Genomic DNA, 19,248 nt, shown 5'->3' with positions numbered 1-19,248 from the left:
GTTTTTTTGTTTTGTTTTGTTTTGTTTTTTTGTAATTCTAGGTTCTTTCTTTGATAGAAAGTAATTCTGTGGTAATTATACACGGTGCCACAGGTAGTGGTAAAAGTACTCTGCTGCCGCAGTACATCCTGGATCATTATATTCAGCGTTCTGCCTACTGCAACATCGTGGTCACACAGCCCCGGAAAATTGGAGCCAGCAGCATTGCCCGGTGGATCAGTAGAGAGCGCTCCTGGACCCTGGGTGGGTTGGTGGGCTACCAGGTGAGAGCGAAACCCGTGCCAGCCTGCTCTTTGCTGATGTCTTAGTCTGTGCATGTTGATGAGTGTACGAGATGTTTTGTGCTAGAAATTACAAGGAAACCAATTGCTTATAGAGCCGAACTGTGGCATAATTTAAAAAACAGTGAAACTGAATTTCTTGAAAGTAACTTTAATTTCTTTCCAAGTAAAATGGGAAGGAAGTGAGAATTCTCAGGTTCATGGCTTTTATCATTTTGTTCTTTTAATTGTATCTTTGTGGTCCAGAAGATGAGTCTTCATACACAATTGTTTTAACATAAAAATGTTATAGGCGGTATGACTGGATGGGCCACCACCACCCCCTTACCCCCCACTAAAAAAGGAGGAAAAAGGTCAGTTGGAGACCTTTCATTTTAATTTGGGCTCTCTGTATTTTTTGTGATATGCAGTAATTTTTTATTCTTTTCCTTACCTCCATTTAAATTGGTATAACCTTTTTTGATAGTTAAGTGCAAGGCATTGAAACCTGGAAACTTTCTCCGTTCTTTTCTTCCCTTCCTTGATTTTAGGTAGGGTTAGAGAAAATAGCAACAGAAGACACCAAGTTAATTTATATGACAACTGGGGTCCTGCTTCAGAAAATAGTTAGTGCCAAGAGTTTGATGGAATTCACTCATGTCTTCATTGATGAAGTAAGTGCTCATTTAAAAATCACTCTGTACTTGCATTCACGTTGTTGATTCACCGTAGAGCAGCAGGCCGGCCAACGTAAACAAAAGTGTCATCACGAGCTTTGGGTCTGTATCTGCTTATTCTGCTCATGAATGTTAATTTTCTTTTTTCATTCTTTGCTCTTGGTTTCAAAATAATAGTTGGAAGGTTGAGGACAATGAAAAATTCATTGTTTAGAGCAGAGGTTGGCGGACTGTAGCTCTCGGGCCAAATCTGGCTCCTGCTTTGTGAGTAAAGTTTTGTCGGAACTCGTTTTGCCCATTTGTCTCTGTATTGCTGGTGGCTGCTTTAGTACTACAGCATCAGAGTTGAGTAGTTGTGACAGACACTGTATGTTCTGCAAAGCTGAAATAGTTACTCTCTGCCTCTTTACGGGAAAAGTCAGCGACCCTTGGTTTAAAGTGTTGTGCATAATCAGTTAAAAAGACTTTAATCTCACACACTTTCAGCCACATCACAGGTACTTCTCATCTAGTACAAACGAAGGGCAATAATAACTTTAAGAAATCAGTAAAGCAACTACAAGAGATTGCCCTGTTTACCTTTCAGATAAAACACCTGTAATAAAGTATTGTGAACCTTGTCTTTGTGTCTGTATTAGCTTTCTTTATTCTTCCCTTCCCTCACAGTTTCTGGACTTTTCTTGGTAAGGATGGAATATTTAGCTGATTTTGTTTACATTTTAAAGAAGAGTTTTTTTGAGGTGGAGAGATGTTGTGTTTGAACAGCTTTCATGGGAACTTTGTATATGCCTCCACCCCAATTCTTGACTTTTAAAACTCATTGGACATTATGTCTTGAGAAGCTGTATTTATTTCTGGAGGAATTAGAAATATCAGCAAATAGGATTTGCAGAAGGTTGTCAGGTGGGGCTGGGTGCCTGATGGAACCTTAGGGCAGCTGGTTAGGGTGGGTCTCTGCTCTCTTCCCTCATGGGTGTGGTCGATCACACGTATGCGATGTGTGTGTGATCAGCTAACACATAACAAGCTTGTGGTTGGTGGTTGTGCTAAAATACACTCCAGGTAAACTGAGCTAGTGTACTAAAATCTTGAGGGGAGCATTTACTTGGTTTTAAATTACTCTGGGGTGTTTGGGAGAATAGGAGAAGGTGGCAAAATGATCTGTTGGCGTTCTTTGAAAGGTAGTGTGAGGTACAGTGTGGTTCAGAATTTTTCTTTATGACCGTTGGTAATTTGAGCATCTTTGTACTGGTAGAGAAGAAATTCAAATTTAATAGTTAATATGCCAAAAGGTGGTATTTTACGACTCATGGTAGTTATTGAGCCTTTTACTATATATTGGGACCATTTTACGCAAAAGGAAATCAAAGCTTAAAGAAGTTCAGTGCTGAGGCTCCAGGTCGCAAATGGTGCTGCCGAGCCTGCGCCTGGGCATTTCTCCTGGAGCCTGTCCCGTTAATGCCCAGATGCATTTTCTTTAGACTGCTCTCCTGGCTGTTGCCATGGCTTTCTCCCCGACCCCTCACCCCCCACACACACCCTGTTACTGATGGCCGCCTTTGCCAGGCTGGGCGGTAGGATTTGAACAAGGCGCTGCTCCCTGAAGAGCTGCCCTGCGGGGGCACGGTGGCCACAGAGCACTGAAACTGCTCTGTCACTGCGTCCCGGGCACCTCGTGCGAATGAGTGAACAGACTGGGTAGATCTGAAGTTCTAGGTTTAGAAACAGTATTTTTCATACTCTGTGAGATGGTTTGGTTTTAAAAGAAATATAAGAGTAAAAGCTGAAGATGGCCAGGCAGTTGAAAATGGAATGATGACAGTATTTTTAACTTGTCAGCTCTGAAAAAGAGAAGAAACTAGCTCCAGGAAAACCGTTCATTCAATAAACATGTATGGAGTGCCAGCTATGGAAAGTTGACCTTGTTAGGTGCCAAGGCAGTAGAGAAGAATGGGGCCTCAGGAGCCGTCCTGGGGAGGAGTGCCGTCTGCTGCTGTGTGTCTGTGCTCTGGAGGAGGGGAGTGGCCTGAGGGGTCCTCAGAGGGCAGCAGGAGGAGGAAGGGCCAGCCTCCAGAAGCTGGAGAGGAGACTTAGCTGGAGAAAGTCGGAGGAAAGGGTTAGTGTGTGTGGAGATGATGGCGAGCTAAATGCTGGGGGACGCCACTTGGGGGTGCGACCCTGATGATGGCCTCTGGTTTTCTTTCTCAAGTAAGAGGGGGTGTTCGTATTGAGGAAGTGTCCTGGAGTTTGGAGATGATGATGTAAGAATTAGGTTTATGGGTGCGCTCCGCCAGGATTTCCAGCTGTTCTGTTGTTTTTCTTCCCTCTGCCCTGCTTCCCTGCACACCTGCTTCGGTGGGAAGCAAGGAGACGCTAGGACCTTGGGAGGCAGTGATCGTGGAGTCCACGGCCGGCCTCTCTCTGGGGGCCTCCCTCCCCAACTTAGCAGCTGTCTTCTTGATGTTTGCAGAGCGGTGTCCCGGAACAGACCTCGCCTGTGCTCTGAGCTGTTCTGGGGTGGAGGTGGGGCTGCCGTAGACCCTTGGGTTGGCAGAGCTCAGAGGGCCTCGGTATGAGTGGGGCCGTGGAGCCGCTGCACTCCCCGAGGACTCACTAGCATCACAGCTGTTGAGGTTCTCCCCGTTGACCTCAGACCTAGTTCTAGTTTACCTGGTTTGACTGACCCAGCTCTTCCAGGGCCACCCCTGCCCACCCTTGTGAAAGTCGGGTCGGTAGGAGACCATCAGGGGCCACGCCGCCATCCCTGTGCTTGCTTGCCATCATGCTAGGGTGGCTTGAGGCCCCGGCAGGGGTGTACGCCGGGCAAGGCTTGCTGCAGAGAGGCTGGGCCGGTGGCTCTCTGCCTGCGGATGGACAGGGATGGTTTTGGTTATCACAGTGACCTGGGACCGGCTGCATGGAGAGGGAAGGGCCAAGGGTGCTAAACGTGGCTCTGCTCACACGCCTGTCAGGCCCCGGAGAGATGCACTGAGCGGGCCGGTGAGCGGTTTGTGGGCTCTTGCACCAGGTGCACTCAGGGTTCCCCGAGAACTGCCCTTAGCAGAGACAGCTGATATCTTCTCGCCATCGCCCAGGTGCCCCAGTAAAGACACCTTCCAGCAGTGATGTGTCTGTTGCTTGATGCCATGGTGGTGGGTGGTGTCCCCTTTTTTATTTTGTAGGTCCATGAGCGAACTGAAGAAATGGATTTCTTGCTGTTGGTAGTCCGCAAACTTTTAAGAACAAATTCACGTTTTGTGAAGGTAAATTTGGTTTCTTAAGTAACAGAAACGTTTAAGGTTAAAGAGTTATTGTTGTGTTTTTTTCTCTTTATTTTTACAGAAACAGTTGAAAACAGTGATTCTTAAAATTTAGCATCATGTGTAGTACTCCTGCAAGCCAAAGGGCATTCTCTTGAGATCAGAGTACAGAATACTTTTTGGTTATTCTGTTGTATTAAATTCTAAAATTTTCTCAAGGCTCCAGAAAAATAATCTGATAGTTGAATGTAATGAAGTGCTGGGTATTGCAGCAGTGCTTTTGGTTGAATAAGTATCATAGTTGAAAGGTAAGTGAATGAATATGCAGCCCCTGTTTTAAACATAGCACTAAGGTACATTGGTTTTGAGAACTGTATTTGCACTATTACAGAGATGTAAGTTATGAGTTAACCAGAAGTCAGTGGGAATGGGAAATACTGTTTACATCTTGCTTGAACTAAAAGGAGGAGGGTGTAAAGACACCAATAGCAAAGGGTTTATAATAATTACTCAATCTAAGAAGTCTAAGCATAGGTTCACCCAGACTCGCTAAGGAGAGCTTTTGTGGAAACAGCCTTAGAGAAGGTAGTGGTTGGATAGGTGTTTCATATAATGAGATTTACTGCTGAAGGATTTACTGTTATTGGAAAACCGTTGGTTTCTAAATCATAAAGTGGTTTGTCTTCAAATGTTTGTTTGTTTAGGGAAGTACTTCTCCTCCCACCCCCCACGACGGGAAACTCCCTTAGAGTTGTCACGGCCTCTCATTGGCAGTAGGTCGGGTCATTGCCGGATGTGACCGGGAAACAAATGGAACTTGGCTATTTTACTTCTTTTTTGAAATCATGACTTAAAGATGGTGTTGAAGATTGTTTATGAAAATTGGAGCCTTTCTTGATTGTCATTTTAAGACTTCTTTTTTTACTTGAAGATGACTTGATGACCTATTTTTAAATTTTCAATAGTGGAGAGAGTTAAGAGTGTTGTGGATTTAAAAAAGGTTCATCGCAGTGTTGACAGCAGTCGTGAGTTTGGTGCCTGTTGTCTAAGCAGTAAGAAGTGGTCTGTCAGTTTCAGTATGTTTGTGACTTATTAAAAAATATATGAAGCAGCATATCTTCTAAATATGGAACCTGATATGGTGCATGGAATTGGGCCAAGTAGTTACAGTTGAGTTCTAGATGGCTTTGTAAAAAGTTTCTTTTACAAAAATTTTAAAAAATCTTTATGTATTTTTTTAAGAGCAGCCGTTGGAGGACCTAGATGCAAGAGAGCGGGCAGCACTGGTTCTAGAGGGCTCTTTTCCTCGCCCACCCTTCCCTTCAGCAGTCCCTTCCGGTGGCTCTGGTTTTCTCCTCTGTCCCCTCTCTGCACTGGCCTCTAGCCCACTGACCTTGCTGTCACCTCTAACTCAGCACCGGCCATCCTAGACGCCGTCATGGGCAGGCTGCCGATCTGCCTGTTTGGAGGCGAGGCCTCCGGCGGGTCGAGGAGAAGTGGGGAGAGTGTGGCACTCACTCCCTGCTCCACAGAAGGGAGACCCCGTCCCCACGCCTCCCCACCCAGCGTTGCGGGGCTGTGTCTCTCGGGGGCTACCCTTCCCCTCAAGTGGCTTCTCTCATATGTGCAGAATGAGTTCTTAGGGTAAATACAATTTTTGCCATTTGTATATAACGTCAAAGGAGAAAATGAAGACTTTTTTATCCTCAAAACTGTGCTGATCGTGTCTATATAAAGCTTTTGGCATTTCTGCTGAGGTGTGTCATTGGGCTCCTGATTGCTGAGTGCCTGGTCAGCCAGCAGGGCCGGTCACCTGGGCACCTGCCCAGCGCTTTGTGCTGCTGCCGCCTCCTTCAGGGCGTCTGTGGTGGGCGGGGCAGGCTCATGCTGTCCTCTTAGCATTGGCTGAGTTTCTTAAGGACGCATCGCCAGTTGCTTGTTGGCAAACCTGGAGTCTGCAGTTCCAGAGCCTCCATCTGGGTGGGCCCTGCCCTTGGCCGCTGTGTGGCTGCTTCTGAGAACTGCTCTGTTTTCTTGGGGGGCGGCTGAGGTCTGATCCCTTATCTTCCCCTTTCCTGGTGGACTCCTCACTCTTCTGGAACCTGTCGTCTAGTAACTTACCTTTTTTTTTTTTTAAAGTTAGTTTTCTCTCAGAGTTTCCTTTTAGATAAATGGTTATAATTTAGCTTTGTTGGAAGTATGTAGTTTCTCATTTGATAAAATATTTGAAGAGAAATAGTAAAAGTTGGTATCTCTGAGCATTCTTTGCACTGTGATACGTGTATTATTCTAGAGACTAAATCAAGGTATTCTTTTAAAGTCTCAAATGTTAGGAAATACAAGAATGAAGCAGAAGATAAGCTTGGAATTTTAAAAGTATTTCATTCCCAGTTATTGCTCTTTTGTTTCATGGTTCTCTTACTCTGTGCTGTAGGTGATCCTGATGTCAGCTACCATTAACGGAAAGGAGTTTGCAGACTACTTCGCGGTTCCTGTGCAGAACAGGATGAGCCCTGCGTGTGTGTTCGAAGTGGAAGGCAAGCCCCATTCGATTGAAGAGTATTATCTTGACGACTTGGAGCACATCCTTCATAGCAGAGTATGTTGGGTGGAGCGCATCGTTTCTGTGTGGTCAATGTCCCACTGTACCCGTTACCTCTGGATTGCGAGGCCCTGTTGGAGCTTGGAGTTGGAGTGCAGCAGAGTGAGAGGAAGGAGGAGCCTGGGCTTATGGCTGTGAGCCCTGAGCATAAACAGATGCAGTATACATCCCTGTGGAAAGCATTGGGATTTGTTTTATACTTGATGTTGAAAAGTAAAATGTCAGGTATTGGTCAGCTACAAGGGGGAAGTAATTTTATTTCGAATACTATTTTATTTTAAATGAATTTAGAATTTTCACTTTAGTAGGTATGATCCAGATTTTCTGATCTAGGTATGAGTCCAAAATGATATTTTGGTGGTTAGGGCAGTAAGGAACTATGGTAATGCATTTTCAGGGAAAGTTCCAGTTGATTTCAAATGGTTTTTGTATGGGTAGTGTATTTACAGGCTCAACAATCCAGAAGTATAAGCAGGTGTGAAATATCTCCTTCCTGCTCCTGTCCCCTATCCGCCTAGCTCCCCTGCCAACAGGAGGAAACCATTGCTGTTAATTTCTTATTAATCCTTCCAGAAAATTTTGTGCACATACCAGCACATACAAATGTATTGCTTCTTCTTTTTAACATCAGTGGCAGCATTCTGTGTGCACCTTGTGTTTTTCACCCACCTTTTCACATCCTTACATGTCAGTATGTATGTATGCCCTTCATTAACATTCATTCTTGTGAATATACCTTTAACTAATGTCCGATGTTTCTGGGATTTTGTCACTACAGATAGTGCTGCAGTGAATCCATGACATACTGTTTTGCACATGTGCAAGTATATTTTATAGGCCAGAGCTTCTCAACTTCAGCACCTACATTTTGGGCGAAGTATCCCTGTGCTGTGGGAGGCTGTCCTGGGCACTGTGGGGTACTGAGCAGCAGCCCTGGCCTCCACCCACCAGGAACCCCCCGTAACAGATGGTGCGACCAAAATTGTCTCTAGATTTTGTGGCCAGTGTCCCCTGGGGAGCACGGCGCCCCTCTGAGAGCCACTGTGCAGGCAGGACCTGCCTGGGCTATGGATCCTGGGAGTGGGGATGCTGGGTCAGAGGAGACGGGCAGCTGGAATTTGGTGGGTGCTGCCATGTTGCCCCATGCAGCAGCCTAATGTGTGATGCTAAAGCAAACACTGGTGTCCACTACCATGAGATGGCTGCCTGGGTTTGATCTAATGTAAGAAGGCACGTTTTTTTCAAACCCCCTATGTCGGCTTAATTGAGTTAACTCTGTGGTGAGCATTGAAATGTAGCACTTCTTTTCTCCCAGCGCTCTAAGTGACAGTTTTCCTAAAGAACAGAGAAAACACTCATACACCCATCACCTAGATTCTACAGTTAACATTTTATTACTTTATAACACTTGTTTTTAAAAAGTACGCTTGTTACAACTAAGAAGTTAACATCGGTACATTACTATCAGCTAATCTCCACTTTATTTGGATTTCACAGTTTTTCCCAAATGTCCTCTCCTGTCCCAGGACCCCCCAGGACCCCATATTGCAGTCAGCGCTGCGTCTCCTTAGCCTCCTCTGGGCTGCAGAGTTTTCTCAGACGTCCCGGTGTTGAGAAGCCCTGGTTAGGGGTCTTGGACCTTGCCCCTCTTTTTGGGTTGGTCTGGTGTTTTTCTCGCGTGTAGACAGGGACATGGGTTTAAGAGGAAGACCCCAGAGCTGGGGGCCTCGGCATCTCGTCGTGGCCCTTGTTGTCCTTTGTTGCGGGTGATGCTGACCTTTGTCACCCGGCCCAGCTGGTGTTTGGCAGGTCTCTCCGCTTTGAGGGCACGCTTTCCCTGCTTTCCAGACTCCGCTCTTGGGAAGCAGCTCCTTGAGTGCAGCCGCTCATCAAAGGGGCAGGCTGGGCATGGAGCATTGATTTATAATATTTAAAATTCTGCATTTGCTGAGCCATTTTGGAATGAGAGAGAAATGCTGGTTTGTTTACTCTTCTTCTGTAGTCTAATTATTCCTGTCGATGCAGATTTGTTTCTGTGTCACCGTCATTCCCTGTGGACATGCTGAGGGCTGGCTCGGGCTGCAGTCCGCATGGAGGACCTGGGGTTGGCCCTAGTTCCCTGAATGATCAGGGCAGGACGGCCAGGCCCCTCTCCCCATGCGGGCCATGCCGGCCAGACAATATCTGGTTTCAGTGTGTTTACCCAGTAGCCTGTCTTTGGTGGTTAGCATATGTTTCAATGAATGAACACCCATGACTGGGCTTTATGTTGATTGTGTTTTATGTAGATTTTATTATATAGTTTTTAAAGTCAGAGACCCTTTGTTCAAATTCCCCATTTCTTCTTCCTGCTTTTGTGATTGCCTCCGCACACAGTCCACTGCCACCAGGAGGGAAGTGTTATTCCTTGCAGGGAGTGTCACCACTCCGCTCGAGCTGCCTCCTCCTGGAGTGAGCGCCCGCCCCTTCCTCTCCTCCTTCTCTCTGAAACCTGACGGCCTCCCTTCCCTGCCGCCGACCCCCTACCCCCAAACCCACACTTCTCCACAGCTTTGGGCAAACTTTGTCTGCAGGAACAGCACCCCCACCCCCACCCCCTGGTGCTCATCGTTGCGTCGACCAGTTTCCCATCCCTGGCCGCCCAGGTCACCCACGGCCTCCTCGTCCAGCCAGGAGGGCTGCGCCCTGAGCCTGCCTGGCCTCTCTGCATTTGACCCTTTGACTTTGTCTTTCTTGAAGCTCGCCCTTTCCTGGGGTCCCCTGCTGCCTGCCTGGCTTTTTTCTTATTGGCTTCAGCTGTTCTTTCTTGGTACACTTTGAAGAGTTCTGCATTTTCGTCTTTTACTTTTTGTAATTGCAAGCAATCAGGCCCTTAGAAGAGTACCCAGAATGCAAGTGTGCACTGTGATGACCTTGGGGCGCACATACCCACCCCATCCACAGCCCAAGTCGGGCAGTGCCACCCAGACATAGAGCAGGACCCACGGGAACCAGTTTTAGGGCTTCACTCTCCCCTTTTGGTACTTAATTCACCAAAAATGGGTTTTATGGATGGTGGGAAAGGGGTGCGCAGCCAGTTGTCGTGGTGCCATTGACTTTCCCTCCATCTACGAGGCTGTCCTCTCACTTGCTCTGCTTCTGGGACTCGCCCGGGCGTGATCCTCTCCTGGCAGATGTCCAGTGACCCAACGCCTCAACCTGGAAGCAGAACATGGTTGCTTCTGCCTGGTTTTGTCAGCAGTCAAGCTGGCTGAGCCTTCGTGTGAGGAGCAGCGGAGCCTTATGGAGAAGGCCTGGGGGCAGTAGGTGTGAAGAGTTGGGCCAGTTTACCTTCCCCTGCCAACCCCTCCGTGGACTGACTGACTGTCCTCTGTGGCCCGCCCCTGTCCCCTGCTTTATTTTGGTCAGAGTGTTCTACCTGGCATTGTGCACCTTGATGTGTCTGCTGTCCAGGAGAACAGAGGCATTGTTTATTGTGTTTCCTTGCAAATCCCTGGCCTGCATAAGGTTCTCACCAGGTGGATCCGTGGCTGCATAGCTGTGTATCACCTTTGTTGGCCGTGCCAGGCTGGCTTCTGGGCAGCAAGGCCGCAACCGGTACCTCAGCAGCGTGTCAGCACATATCCCCTGGGTTCGGAGTCTCAGAACACCAAGAGATTGCTTGTGAGTTGACGAGAGGTGCTTTCCACAGCTTGCTTATTTGTGGGAAAGCAATTCTTGATGAGTTTGTGAGAAACAAGCACTATTCCTAAAAGGAATAAACGCTCACCCGATTGTGGAGAAGAAAAGAATTTATTCACAATCTTGCAAGAATGGGCAGCCAATCAATATGGGGGAGGGTTGGCACCCAGAACAATAGACCCAGCAGTATTTATTTCCTACACCTAACCGCAAGTCCCTCCCCTGTTTCTCCAGTGGCTGGATACTCCAGAGGTTACATGCTATTCCACAAGCCTAACTAGCCCAGCAAATTGGAAACATTTGAAATAAGGTTCCCGTGGGAATTTGCAACATTTGGAATGGTTGGAACAAATCTCCATTCCTGACTATAATGGTTATGCCCAGGCCTCTTTAGAGCCAGTCTGGGCTAGTTTGGTAACAAGTTATGAGGCTATTTTGGGAACCTCTACCCTGAATCTCCACCTTGCAAGGGCAGTAGATAGTGGGCGGATAAACAGGGAGACTGACCATGGATAGTGGGCGGATAAACGGGGACTGACTGTAGACTACAGTTTGTCTTTTTAACCTTCTGCCAATTCCTAAACTGCCCCACCCGGCCAGGCACACCTATCCTGTGTGAAAGCTAAACTTAATCTTATTCTCACAGGTTTGGATGCTACAGGTGGAGTTCGTGAAAATAAATCTTTGTTTTGTACAGTTGGGTTATTGTAAATATCAGTTGTTATTTCGGTAAGGTAGCAATTTATTTACATTAAAGTTAAACTTCTGGAAGGAAATAAGGGTGCTTCTTAAAAATCATTGAATAAAAATAAATGTCATACTTAATATCACTAGAATTGTAATGAGAAATGAATTATTTGTAATACTAGTGGACTTAATTTATGCTAAGTAAGAGTTGAAAAAATAATTTGAATTTTTAGCTAACTTCTGATCACGATCACCTGAAGACCTCCTTTGATGCGTCTTTCACAAAATCCGATGCAATGTCTTGCATATGGTAGTTTGATAAGTAAAATTATTAAACAGTTGGCCTTCTAACTCATGCTCAAAAAAGACAATACAGCTATAAAATACATTTTTTTGTAAAATTGTGACATAGATATTGTGCCAAATATCAAAGGAAGGTAGTTATTTCGCTGTGACATCATGTCCACGAAAGCCATTAGTGCAGAGCAGGAATCGTGGCCTGACTCGGGGTTTTGCTGCCTGCGGCTGGGGCCGTCTGCAGGGGCCGAGGAAGGCACAGTGCCCAGTGCCGGCTGTGGGGGATGCTGGGGACGTCTGCAGTTTTAAATTCCCTGGGCTTTGTTGGGCTTTGTTTCCTGTAAACGATTAAAGTAGCCCAGCAACCCTAATCAGATGTGGTAGGCAGCAGCCTAAAATTGCGTGGTTATTACTGTTTACTGTAAGCTGGAAGATAGAGACGTGATACTATTTTTATACTTGATGGTACTTTTGATTTCAAGACTTCTTTCCTACACCTCATGATGCTGAAATATTAGGGCTCTTGGAGGTAGGTTTTTGGGGAGTGGGAAACACTTGGCTTCCATAGAGTTTGGTGCGGTGTGGTCTGTGTCTTCTGAGTGGCTTGCCCTGTCACGCTGTTCTTTTCTGTCTGTCTGGACTCTGTCTCCACTCTTGCTCCAGGGCCTGGGCAAGGGGACAGGACCGCCTAGAGCTGGGCTGACACCAGAACGTGCGCAGGTGGGGTCTGCTGCTGGGGTCACTTTGGTTTGGGACATTTGGTACTGTGACTATCCAACCCAGTAATCCTGTTTGTTGCTCCAGCTTTGTCTTTTTCTGGCTTCAGCTGTCTCCTCATCTCCTGGAGGAACCAGTGATAACCAAGGAGATATATGGAGTTGCCGTCTCTCTCATCCAGATGTTTGATGACTTGGATATGAAAGAGAGTGGGTAAGAGACACTCCATGCGGTGATGAGTTTAACGTACATAGGATTAAAAAATTTATTATTCATTTTGAAACTTTTTGGTGTTTTACAATATTAAGATGTAACTGTAGATACTTGTACAGTAGTTACTGTATATATTTTTTTACATTTACAAAGTTTTATTTATTATAAAATGAGTAAACATAGTTTTATTTATTGGCTAAACAAGGCTGTTAAAGGGACTTTGTGTTAGTGTTACAGGTTTGTTTGTTACACTTTATTTTTTTTATTTTTATTTTTTTATAAGAAATTTTATTTTGAGATTAATTCAAACTTACAGGAACAGTTGCAAAAACAGTACAAACCCCATACACAGAACTCCAGCATACCCCGACCCTCCTCCCCCGATACCCCGATCCACCAACTTTAACATCCTCTCACACCACCATTTCTTTCTTTCTTTGCCTCCCTCCCTCCCTATCATCCATCATCTATTGCTCTGTCTTCTGAACATATGAGAGCAAGCTGCACACATCCTTGAACAAATACTATAATTCACATATACATTTCCCATGTACAGGAACATTCTTTTATGCAATCCCATTAAACACAGCTAAGAAGTTCAAGAAATTCAACCTTGATACAAAGCTTACATTCTGTATTTCTTTCTTTTTTTTTTTTTTCTCCCCCTTATGTCGCATCTGTGTCCCTTTGAGCCTCCTCTCCTCCATCCTCAGATCCCATCCAGGATCATCCTTGGCATTTAATTGTCATCTATTTAGACTTTTTTTTCCCCCCAATTGTGGAAACATATATACAGCCTAAATCTTCCCATTCCACCCCCTCCCTAGCATTCCATTAGTGGGATTAATCACATTTAGAATGTTGCAATGCTATCACCTTCCCACTGTCCCTTTCTAGAAGTTTCCTTTCACCCCAAACAGAAACCCTACATTCATTTCTTAATTCCCCATTGCCCCTTCTCCCCCTTCTCAGAACCCCTACTCTACTTTTCATCTCTATGGTCATATTCTCTGATACTTTCTTTGTGTTTACCGTGGGGCTTAAATTTAACATCTTAAATCCATAACAATCTTGTTTTTCTTTGATACCAACTTAACTTCAATATGACATATAAACTATGTTCCTATACTCCCTCATTCCCCCACTTTTATGTAGTTCTTGTCAAAAATTACATGTTTTACGCTGAGTCCAAAACCACTGATTTATCATTACAGTTTATGTATTTTAGATCCTGTAGGAAGTAAGTAGTGGAGTTACAAATCAAAAATACGGTGCTGTTGGTATTTATATTTACCATGTGATCTTTAGTGGTACCCTTTATTTCTTCATGTGGTTTCAGTCAGTTGTTTAGTGTCCCTTCCTGTCAGCCTGCTCAGTTCCCTTTAGCATTTCTTATAGGACTGATCTATGTACTGGTGGTGAAGTCCCTCAGCTGTTTCCTCAGTCGGTAGGGCTCCCTTTAGTATCTGAAGTAGGGCAGATCTTTTATTAGCAAAATCTCTCAGCATTTGTTTGTCTGTGAAAAATGTAAGCTCTCCCTCAAATTTGAAGGAGAGTTTTGCTGGGTAAAGTATTCTTGGTTGGAAATTTTTCTCTCTCAGAATTTTAAATATGTCATGCCACTGCCTTCTCGCCTCCATGGTGGCCGCTGAGTAGTCACTACTTAGTCTTATGTTGTTTCCTTTGTATGTGGTGAATTGCTTTTCTCTTGCTGCTTTCAGAACTTGCTCCTTTTCCTCAGTATTTGACAGTCTGATCAGAAAGTATCTTGGAGTGGGTTTATTTGGATTTATTCTATTTGGAGTTCTCTGGGCATTTATGCTTTGTGAATTTATATTGTGTAGAAGGTTTGGGAAGTTTTCCCCAACAATTTCTTTGAATACTCTTTCTAGACCTTTATTTACCCTTCTCTTCCCCTTCTGGGACACCAATGAGTCTTAAATTTGGACATTTTATTTTATTTATCATCCCTGAGATCCATTTCGATCTTTTCGATTTTTTCCCCATTCTTTCTTTCGTTCTTTCATTTTCTGTTATGTGATCCTCATCAGGACCACAACTTCCTCTAATCTTGTATTGTGAGTATCCAGAGACTTTTTAATTTGGCCAGCAGTTTCTTTAATTTCCATAAGATCTTCTATTTTTTATTTACTCTTGCAATTTCTTCTTTATGCTCTTCTAGGGTCTTCTTCATGTCCTTTATATCCTGAACCATGTTCTTGTTGCCTGTCTGTAATTCTTTGATTAATTGTGCCAAGTACTGTGTCTCTTCTGGTATTTTGATTTGTGTGTTTGGGTTTGGGTTCTCCATATTGTCTGGTTTTATCATATGCTTTAAGATTTTCTGTTGTTTTTGGCTTCTTGGCATTTGCTTTACTTGATAGGGTTCTTTCCAGATATAAAAAATACCGACGTCTAATTTGTCAGATCTACAGCTTGGTGGTATACACTTTCTCTGACTAACCAGCAGATGGCGTCCATGAGTCACCTATTCCCCTCAAGTCAGTTCTTCCCCACTTAGTCTTTGTGGTGTGTGGGGGTCTGATTCTTGTGGGGTCCAATTGGTGCACCAAGTTTGGGTGTGTTGCTGGTGCTGTCCACCCTGAATGTAGGGCTTGTGTCTGGGTGGTTAGGCAGGCAGGGCAGCTTTAATAATCAAATCTCCTAGGTGTTCCCGGAGATTTAAGGCTGTTGCTTGAGTCTAAGCCTTCATTTCAGTCTTTCCACCAATTGTCTCTGCCGCTGACCCGCAAGTCCTTGGTATTCGTGTAGGGTCCCTGGGATTTCCGAGCGGGTCCCCCTTCCCAGCTGTGCTCTTCCAGGACCTCTGCTGAGGGAAGGCTGTGCCACGTCACTAGTGCATCCCGGCCTGCCAGGGAAGCCCTGGGTCGCTGGGCCGTGCCGGGGCGCTCCCAGCCCGCTTCAAAGATGGTTAAATGGGACGCGTTAACTTCCTCCTTTTCGCACAGCTCCGCCCTCCCTGTTCCGGGACAATCAGCCGTGGGTGTATTAAAGGCCACTGTCCACGGCCGATACTGTGGCTTGTGTGTAGTGCTGCGGGAAAGATTCCCCATCACACTGGGTTTCTTGGCGCGGCTCTGGGCTGTGGGTCTGGCCCTGGGCAGGAGTGTCCCCTGCCCGCTGGGGAGATGGCTGCAAGGAATGCAGTTTTTTTTTCTCCTTTTGGCTCCTCTCTGCTCCTCTGGTTTCAAGACAATCAGCAGTGTATGTGGGAAGGGGTATCCTCCACGCCAGACACCGAGGCATTAGCCCAGCCCGCTCCCGCCGTGCTTCACTGCATGACTCTCCCCATCATATCTGTAGCCACTCCCGGGCTTTTTGTTTTTAAAGAACTAGTCTGTCTCCAAACGCCAGCCCACCGTTTCCCCACACTGCAGCACAGCCGTGGGACTTTCAGCTGACTCACTCGCTCGTTTCAGATCGCAGGCTCCTGGTTTCACCAGATGCACGTTCCCTGTGGATTTAGCAGACCTTGTCTGGCTGGTGCATCGCTGGCAGTGGTGTTGTGGGTCACTTTTTGGTTTTTATCTAGTATTTTTCACGGAGGTGTTTTTTTGTCCTGTCTCACCTAGCTGCCATCTTAGGTTCTCTCTGTGAGTTACTGTGTATTTTTAAAAATCAAGTCAATAATTTTGCGAATTTTTTACTGGAAATTTCCACTTTAAAGTAATTAAACCCATGGCCAGTGTAGTTTTAGTACAGATAGTTTTCAAAGCTAGTAACTATAGCAGAAGTCATATTCATAAGCCTGAGGTAAAACTTAATAACAGAAACCATTGAAATTGTTATTTGCTTCTGTTTTCATCTGTTATAAAGGTATACTTTTGAATCAAAGCAATCTCCTGTGGTAATCCAAAAGTTGTTTTGTTTAGCTGGCTGTTTGAAACTTGGGACATGTTTTCCCTTAGGAACAATTTTAAATTATAAGTAGTGATTAGACATAATTAAAAAACTATTATACTATACTGTATTATTGCACCTTTTCTGTACTAATTTTACTACAGCTCACAAATACCATTTAAAACTTGGAACAGCGGATGGTAGCATGTAGCTCCCACCTCTTCATGGTGACCGGAGCCAGATGGCTTGGAGAGCTCTTCATTTCCAGGTCTCATGTTCACACGTGAACGTGCCGGGTGTTTCTTACTTAAACACATGCACTTAGGTCTGCAATTAGTTGGCTTTCCCTTCCCTCTGAACAACCAGGGATCTTGGGTGGAGGTGCTGCCTGTCCTGCTCCTTCCAGCCTACATGCAGTTGTGGACTAAGTATTTTAGCTCTTTTTAAAATGCCCACAGAATTGACATTTTTAATATCATCAGTGTGTTTAGATTTACCCAAATATATGTATCATTTTATTTATACATTGTTATGTCTTACATCTTAAACTTTCCTTCTTGAATCATTTTCATTCTTTCTGAAGCACATCTTTCAAAAGTTTCTTTAGTAAGCATCTGTTGGTAAATTCTGTTTTTATTTGGCTAAAAGTGTGTTTATTTTTGAGATTGTTAAAGATTTAGGATGTTAAATCTAAGCCTCAGAGTAACTACAGAGAAAATATCAGAATATACAAGCTCAGAGAGTCAGAAATTAGAGTACAGTTTGGGGGGGGCACAGTCAGGGCAGAGGGAATGGGGATTTGATGCGTAATGGGGTGGAGGTGGGGTCTCTGCTTGGGGAGATGGGAAAGTTGTTTTAGCAGTGGGTGGTGGTGAGGGCACTGTATGGTAAATATGAGGAACCCCCTGACTGGTGTGTTTGGGAGTGGTCGGGGTGGGAAAGTTGATGTTGTTTATTCCCACAGTTAAAAAAAAAAGCAGCTAAAGAAACAAGGGCCATGAAATGCAGTACATGATCCTGGACGGGATCTAGCCAGTGAGGAGAAAAAGCTTTAAAGGACGTCATTGGGGAAATATAAAAAAACTTGGAGTATAGACTGTAAGATATATGTCAGTGTTAAATTTCTTCAGTTTGGCAGCTGCATTTCAGGTGGTTACATAAAGGAATGTCTTTGTACACAGCAGTGTTAAGTGTTCAAGGAGCATGATGTATACAGTCCACACTTGAGTGTTTAGAAAATTAATTGATAAATAGATAAATAGATGGATAGAACGATTTGGCAAATGTGGCAAAATGTTAAAATTGATAGAACTGCGTACCTGGGAGGACAGGGGTATGTTGGAGTTCTCTGGGTGGTTTTGTACTGTTTTGATAATGGTCCTGTAAGTTTGAAAGTATTTCAAAATAAAAAGTTAAAAAATGTGTTTATTCCACCATCATTGTTATGCATACAGTTCCAGGTTGCTATTTATTTTTCTTCATACTTAATTTTTTTAATCTAAATAAACTATTGAAATATAGTTTACATAGAATAAAATACACTCATTTTTATTATTTTTTTATACTAACATTTTCTCATCTTCATCTGGCTTCCACTATTACTATGAAAATCAGCTTTTGTTCTCATTGTGATTTCTTGTAAGTAAATCTGTCTTTTTACTCTGGCCAATTTTTAGTTGCATTCTTTCTCTTAGATATTCTGCAGTTTCACCGCTGTAAATAGATGTGAATTTTTTTTTTCATTTATCTTGCTTAAGATTAAGTGGGTGTACTGAATCTCTAAACATTGGTGTCTTTGATTGATTCTGGAAAATTCTCACTATTACCTCTTTACATATTGCCCCTGCTCCTTTCTCTGCCCTCTCCTTCTGGAACTCTGATTAGACACATGTTCGATTTTCTCATTCTGTCATCCAGGTCTCTCATCTTGTGTATTTTCCATCTTCTTGCTTCGCTGTTCTTGATTCTCCAGATACATCTAGTATATAGCTGAATGTGTCCATTTCAAAAAGTATTTCATTTCTTAAAGTTTTAAATTTTGTTATTTTTCTAAAGCTGTTTGATCATTTCCTTCAACTTCTTATTGTGAAAAATTTTTGATGTAGAAAAGTTGAAAGAAAAATAAACAACTATTTGCCTTCTGTCTAGGTTCAGCAATTAGCCTTTAGCTGTATTTGTTCTGTCTACCTATATTTTAGTGCTGAGCTATTGAAGCAGAGTGCTCTATTTCGGTGTGTATTTGTTGTGCCTTTGAACTGCAAGGCTCTGGCTGTGGACATTCACTGTGACTGCGTTTATTGCTTAAGAGTAAGGACATCCTCTTACGTAACCCAGAACCATGATCACATTGAAGAAAATGAACAATAATTCCCTAATATGGTGTTGATACACATATTTCCCATAATTGTTAGCAGAATGTCTTTATAGCTGTTTTTTCCTGAAACTGGATCCTAACATGTTTCCTACATTTTATTTAAGTCTTTTTAGTCCCCTGTAATCTAACCCCCTCACTTTTTTAAGTGATACTCACTTTTTGAAGCATCTAGCCCACTTGACTTGTAGAATATTCCACATTTTGGGTTTGTCCAACTTCCTTATGGTACTGATTAACTTTCTCCACTCTCTCCTGAATGTCCTGAAAACTGAAAATTTAGGTGTAGGTGGGGCTTGATTAGATTCAGGGTAAACATTTTTTTTTAATGCAGTTTTATTGAGATAGATTCACATACCATATAAAGAGCTTTTCCTAGACGATGACGTGGCTTTGTGTCGTAGCACATTCTCTGATAGAAGAGTTTCAATGTAAGCGATCTGCCGTCAGCTGGCTGGGTTGAGTGCCGTATTTGGGATTTCGCGTTGGCACCCACTTTCAGCAGGTTGGTACTCAGCCATGGCGGTAGCCATACTGGCCTTGGTTAGGGAGGGTCCCTGTTGTTGAGTCCCTGTGAAAACTCCATCCTGTTCACATGGCTGCTTTGCACGTGGGCCATTGA

General features: G+C 44.1%; 1 protein-coding gene across 1 annotated transcript in view; it reads left to right on the top strand.

The window, feature by feature from the left end:
* TDRD9 (tudor domain containing 9) overlaps positions 1 to 19,248 on the top strand; it is a 119,705-nt gene that overhangs the window by 26,703 nt on the left and 73,754 nt on the right. Inside the window, exons 4-8 of the mRNA XM_037831705.1 lie at positions 42 to 263; positions 812 to 934; positions 4,120 to 4,200; positions 6,632 to 6,796; positions 12,291 to 12,394. Coding sequence (XP_037687633.1) covers positions 42 to 263; positions 812 to 934; positions 4,120 to 4,200; positions 6,632 to 6,796; positions 12,291 to 12,394 — 695 coding nt within the window. The remainder of the gene's footprint in view (positions 1 to 41; positions 264 to 811; positions 935 to 4,119; positions 4,201 to 6,631; positions 6,797 to 12,290; positions 12,395 to 19,248) is intronic.

The sequence above is a fragment of the Choloepus didactylus genome, chromosome 4, assembly GCF_015220235.1.
Source record: "Choloepus didactylus isolate mChoDid1 chromosome 4, mChoDid1.pri, whole genome shotgun sequence".
NCBI classification, from domain to species: Eukaryota; Metazoa; Chordata; class Mammalia; order Pilosa; family Megalonychidae; genus Choloepus; species Choloepus didactylus.
This window is presented reverse-complemented; position numbering and strand designations above follow the sequence as displayed.